The sequence below is a fragment of the Priapulus caudatus genome, unplaced genomic scaffold (genome assembly GCF_000485595.1).
Source record: "Priapulus caudatus unplaced genomic scaffold, Priapulus_caudatus-5.0.1 Scaffold138, whole genome shotgun sequence".
In the NCBI taxonomy this organism is placed as follows: Eukaryota; Metazoa; Priapulida; class Priapulimorpha; order Priapulimorphida; family Priapulidae; genus Priapulus; species Priapulus caudatus.
The window spans coordinates 445,271-451,817 of NW_014577199.1; the positions used below are offsets into that span (position 1 = coordinate 445,271).

Consider the following 6,547-nt stretch of genomic DNA (forward strand, 5'->3'; position numbering starts at 1 on the left):
AATAGTTCATAATATATTGTAATGTGTGTTGTGAGTCTTTACATGCTATCAATGCCACAGATTTACATGCAAGTGTAGTCTCTTTAATATCATTAATGATTAATGATTAATGATTGATAATCCTAACCCTAACCCTAACCCTAACCTAAATGACATTAATCCACAAACAAACATATAATAATATATAAAGGTTGGGAACACTCCTAATGGAGTATCACCCCTCTGTTTGCAAACCGGTTGTCGAACGAGAGCCTGGGCATTGACAGATGTGACACACGCGTTAGCACGTAGCAAGCTCCAAGAATATAGCACCCATGCGACACAGCGATTAGCACGCACTTACCTAAAACACTTAGCACTTATTTCGAGTAACTCTTATCGCCGACATCACAACTGCAAGCAGTGTGCAAGCGTATGTGAGCACCACCGCACAACTGCTAGCAGTGAGCACAACTGCACGCAGCGGAGTGTATAGTGACAAGCATGGCAAACTTTTTATTGTATCAAGCTTATAATATGTGTTGGGTATTGTGGTAGTACTATATGGATAGGTGATGAGGCTGCGGCGGCGGAGTGATATGAGAAATAAAGGACTTGAAATATGGCTACCAAATCATAATCAGTGTTCGCAGTTTACCGTGATGAGATACCACAACATGGTGGCAGCGGTGGGATGTCTCTCAAATGTACTCTATTCCTCCTAAGCTGGGTGCCATTTGGTGTGGTGACAACATAAGACCGTGCCTGGGGTTTGACACACACTTTAGTTATCTGTGCTGGAATCCATGTGTGGGATTCTTTGAGAGATTTTTTTCTGAGACGACTGTTTGGTTTTAGTGTTGAGACGGTTGGATAATTTCATCAGTCTCTAGGAAAGGCCATTTGTTTACTTGAGTTGAGAATCGAGGATAGTCGTAACATGGCGCGCCTACCGGAAATGAGTTGGCAGATGCCAGACCTGGCAAGCGGATTCTCTCTTTTTAGACAGCGTATGGAGCTGTGTCTAAAAAACCTAGACATTACAAATGAGGTAAAAAAAAAGCAACGAAGATCAAGATTGCTCTAGGGACAGAGGGTTTGAGACGCCTCAACGCATCAGGTCTGAGTGACACAGACCAAGACGATCCGGAAATGATTTGGGACTACTTTGACAAGCAGCTGAGAGTCAACATCAATTTCCGCATCCATCGACTTGAGCTTATGAGATACAGGCAACACCCTGAAGAGACAATCGATGAATTTGTAACGCGTTGCAGAGACAAAAGCCGCCAGTGTGATTTTTCTAAAGAGGAGCTCAATGAACGCATAGTAGAACTCGTGATTGCATCCACACATTATGATGGCATGCAGCGCGAGTTGTTGCAGAAACCGGCGGGCTATGCCCTTACAGACGTGGTTAGCCTAGGCAGGCAATATGAAGCTATTGCTGCTGGGAAACAGTGTCTGTCAAACCTCTCACCAGTGTCGAATATCGACGCAATACGTAGGAACCCGCAGGGGCCAAACAAGGGAGGGCGACCGAGGACAAGTGATTGCAAGCAATGCGGTTTCTGTGGACTGCACCATCCTCCCAGACAGTGCCCTGCATATCGTGATACCTGCAAGCACTGTGGAAGAAGGGGGCATTGGGCCAAGTGCTGCAGATCAAAGTCGGATAGGACTCCTGTCCCCTCCTGGAGGCGTAGATCGAGACAAGAGAGAGTGGATGCCATGCCTGTAGAAGAGGGCCAATTACTTGCGGACCACGGAGAGGAGGGCTTCTCCCAAATGTTCAGCTCCATATTGATTTCGAGCATGGACACCACGGCAGGAGAAAGTACGGAAGCCTTCACAGTTCTGAGCATCGCCTGTCCATCCAAGGTTGGAAAACATCGCCTGCAAGTAAAAGTAGATACTGGGGCAGGTGGCAACACACTTCCCCTCCGTATCATACATGAAATGTACCCCAAGGGACAATGGCGCTCTATTGTGAGACCACGACAAGTACAGCTTACTGCGTACAATGGATCCAACATCCCTTGCATCGGTTCCATTGATCTCATGTGCCTATACAAAGACTCCACATGGACCAGACAGGAGTTCTTTGTGGTTGAGGTAGCTGGACCTGCGATCCTAGGCCTACCAGGCAGCAAGGCTCTCAGTGTCGTCACCATCCATACAGTGACGAAGGATGACAAGCCGCTAGAATACATACATGACCAGGTCCAAAGCATTCAGACGGTTAAAGATCTCGTGGAACGGTGGCCCCAACAGTTCGACCGGATAGGTGATTTCAAGGAACCGGCCAATCTTCTGTTGAAGAATGATGCCACGCCGCACATCGATGCTCCCCGGAAGTGCAGCATACACATTAAGGACAAGCTAAAAGCAGAGCTCGATAAGATGGAGGACCAAGGAGTGATCCGTAAGGTCACACATCACACTGACTGGTGCAGTTCCATCACAACAGCGATCAAGAAAGATGGATCCATTCGGGTATGCCTAGACCCAAAGCGTTTGAATAAGAATCTCAAGCGATGCCCCCACAAGATCCAGACACTGGAAGAAGTTAACCCAGAGTTCGTAAACGGGAAGTATTTCACCAAGCTGGATGCCAAGTCAGGCTATTGGTCCGTGCATCTTAGTGAGGACTCGCAAGAACTGACCACGTTTCGCTCTCCATTCGGCAGATACTGTTTTCTGCGTCTACCCTTTGGGCTTTCCACAAGCCAGGATGTCTTCCAACAAAGAATGGATAATATAATAGGGCAAGTCCCGGGTTGTGTGTGCATCGCAGATGATGTCGTCGTGATGGGTAGTACAGAAGCAGAGCATGACCGCAACCTATGGAAACTGTTTGAGACAGCAGCAAAGGAGGGACTAGTGTTCAACAGCAGCAAATGCGTGGTGAAAGCAAAATCGATCAATTTCTTCGGAACGATCTACTCGGAAGTTGGAATTAGTCCAGATCCCTGCAAAGTTGAAGACATCCACGCAATACCCACCCCACAGGACAAGGAGGATCTCCAGAGGTTCCTGGGCATGATGAACTTCTTGTCTCCCTACATCCCTAAGTATGCAGATCAGGTCGCTATCTTGCGAGATCTATTAAAGAAAGGTGTTCCGTACCTGTGGCAAGAAGACCACCAGGAAGCGTACTGCCAACTAAGGAAAGCAGGTCAGCAAGACAGCTCGCTGAAGTACTATGATCCTGAGACACCTGTCACCCTTGAGGTAGACGCCTCATCAAAAGGGTTGGGAGCATGCCTATTACAGCAAGGAAAGCCTGTGGCATATGCCTCAAAAAGTCTCTCGCCTTGCCAAGCTCAATACTCCAATATTGAGAGGGAGACGCTGGGACTCGTCTTCGGGATTACTAGATTCCATACTTACCTATTTGGAAGAGACTTCAAGGTGCTGACTGACCACAAACCCCTTGTGACAATATGCGCCAAGCCACTCACGAGTGCCCCGCCCCGACTACAAAGGCTTCTCGTAAAGATCCAAGGGTACAACTTCACCATTGAACACCGCCCAGGAACAGAGATGATCATTTCTGATACGCTCAGCAGATTGCCTAATCCACTGCGCACAGAAGATGTCCCACTTGATGTCCATGTAGAAGGGGTACTACTGGATGAAGTTGAGGACACGTTGGGCATTGATTTGCTCCACTTTGGGATCCTCAAGCAACAAGCTCTACAGAAAGAGACCACCCAAGATCCTGTGCTGCAGAAAGTGAAAGAATTCACTCACACTGGTTGGCCCGCAACCATTCAGGAGCTGCCAAACGAATTACGCCCTTACTGGCCGTTTCGTGATGAACTAGGCATGTCAAATGGGGTTATCTTCAAGGGCAGACAAGTGATTGTGCCTCAATCCATGAGGACGGACATTCTGCAGCAACTGCATAGCGGGCATCAAGGCATCGAGAAGATGAGGCTTCTTGCACGCCAGTCGGTTTACTGGCCAAACATCAATCGTAACATTGATGAGCTTGTCAGGAAATGCAAACAGTGCCAAGAGCATATACCTCAGCAGAGAAGGGAACCACTTCTCCCTCATGAAATCCCCATTACGCCATGGACCAAAATTGGTATAGATCTGTTTGAGTTGGACAGGGTACAATACCTTATAATGGTCTATTACCATTCAAAATTTCCAGTTGTCCACCGATTGGCTTCGACGACCAGCGCAGGTGTGGCTAATGCAATAACTGGAATATTCAGCCTTCTGGGATCTCCCACAGAGGTGATGTCAGACAATGGCCCACAGTTTGTTGGTGCAGCGTTTCAGCAGATGTGCAAAGAATGGGGAATAACGCACACTACTTCCTCACCGCGATACCCCCAGTCGAATGGTCTGGTGGAGAGAATGGTCCAAACAGTAAAAGGAATCATAAGAAAGACACAGGCAACAGGGGAAAGCTCAGCAGCTGCTCTACTGAATCTGAGAAGCACTCCAATAGACGCCCATCTCCCCTCCCCAGCGAAATGTTGTTTGGTCGGCAGGTCCGAACGCGACTCCCAGCTAACCTAGAATCCAACACAACGTACAAGGGACAACGGAACCAGAAACTCCTGGAGCAACGTAGGGAACGAATGAGGAGGAGTTATGATGCGGCTAGAAACAAGCAAGAACTCCGATTACTCCTCATAGGACAAAACGTTCGATTTCTCGACAAAGAATCCCACACATGGATTCCAGCACAGATAACTAAAGTGTATGACGAACCCCAGGCACGGTCTTATGTTGTCACCACACCAAATGGCACCCAGCTTAGGAGGAATAGAGTACATTTGAGAGACATATCCCGCAGATGCCTTTCCTGGCAGAACCAAATAAAACAGAGAGTACAGAACGAAGGGAGCAAGACAAGGTGCCAGATCACGCAGCGGGTAATGAAACAGAAGTATATCGAACACGTTCTGGACGTGTCAGTCAAATACCAGCCCGTTATCGCTGAGAATATATGTTGACGTAAACTTAAATAGACGTTGGTGTAGTTAAGGTTGAATACTTGTTACATGTAGGTCTACATATTATATGATAAATGTTTATGATATTGCTAATTTCTTACCGTTGTGAGGGAGATGTGGTAGTACTATATGGATAGGTGATGAGGCTGCGGCGGCGGAGTGATATGAGAAATAAAGAACTTGAAATATGGCTACCAAATCATAATCAGTGTTCGCAGTTTACCGGTGATGAGATACACATAACAGGTATACATCTGTGATAAGGCATATGGCAGAGCGTAACCTATCAACAACTGTGCCACGTGTTTGTAGTTGCCGCCAGCTGACGCAAAGTTGTTCGCTACATTTATAGCGAGAGCATAGCGAAGCGTTAGTGAAACGCGCTGCGGGGGGGGCCCCGTTAATTATCCAGACCGTCTACGATAGTGAGTGATGACGTGTTCACAATGAAACAAGTGGCATTCTTAGCTTAATGAATGCTGCGATACATCATTGCTGCGTATTTGTGTTTTGTGGGTAGGGGATATATACATACATTCTCATATATAACACACCATGTAATCGGCATTTCTATGAAAAGTTTCACATGTGTGTTAGGTATCGTTCTTCTGAATAGGTGAATGTATAAATGTTGTATATACTTATGATTTGGAAATAAAGGGATGTTATCTGATGTTAATCCAATATTCGCTTTTTCCCTCCAGCTGCTTAAACACGTAACTCAACCACTCGAGCGTACACGTAGATAATTGGGTAAGCCTCATTCCGTTCTTCGGGGAAATCAAATTTCGCAAAACCTGATGTTTTGATACGTATCTTGGAGCAACGCGAACGTGTACTAGGAATCGGTGGTGGCAAACATCGCGTGCATTTGCATTTCGCGGTTTTCGGCATGCGTGTCTTCTTTAAGTGTTACGGACAAAGGACCTATTCTGCCTAGGATCACTTTCTACTCTAGTAATTACATCAGAGACGCGGTGCATTCGATCTTCGCTTGTCTCGACTGACTGCGGATCTTTGTCGGTAATTAGGAAGGTTTGCCCCCTTCTCCTCCCTCCCCCTCCCCCGCCAACTTTCTAACATGGAGCCGCACGCATCACCTCGCCGCGCCCTATCGTCGGCGCGCACACAACTCCTCGCATATTAAAGCGTCTGGCTTTTTTTCCTGCTAATTAAACATTGATCGGTACGTACTTTAAGTATAATACTAAACCTATACCTATAGTCAACATATGTCACGTAAAAAAAATATACACATTCTAACTAGAGCAGACTGTTTCACCGATGTTATAGACGCACAATATTAGTATTATAGTTATTGAATTATATATATATATATATATATATATATATATATATCAGGAGCGTATAATGACAAATACGCTCCTTATATCAATAATTAAAATCTTCTTTTAAATCACAGCTTGATGTAAGAAAGTGTAAAGGTGGATAAATAGGCGCTTTTGTAGCCGTGGGTTGCTTCATTAATAGATCTCATCCTCATCACTGTTACGGTCGTATTTGAATATATATATATATAGAGAGAGAGAGAGAGAGAGACAGAAAGAGAGAGAGAGTGAAGAAACAAG

At 45.9% G+C, this 6,547-nt stretch overlaps 1 protein-coding gene across 1 annotated transcript; it reads left to right on the forward strand.

The window, feature by feature from the left end:
• The first annotated feature begins 1,131 nt into the window (after nt 1–1,131).
• LOC106806041 (uncharacterized protein K02A2.6-like) lies at nt 1,132–4,518 on the forward strand. Its single transcript, XM_014807883.1, has one exon. The coding sequence runs from the start codon at nt 1,132–1,134 to the stop codon at nt 4,516–4,518; it is 3,387 nt and encodes a 1,128-aa protein (XP_014663369.1).
• The last annotated feature ends 2,029 nt before the right edge of the window (nt 4,519–6,547 follow it).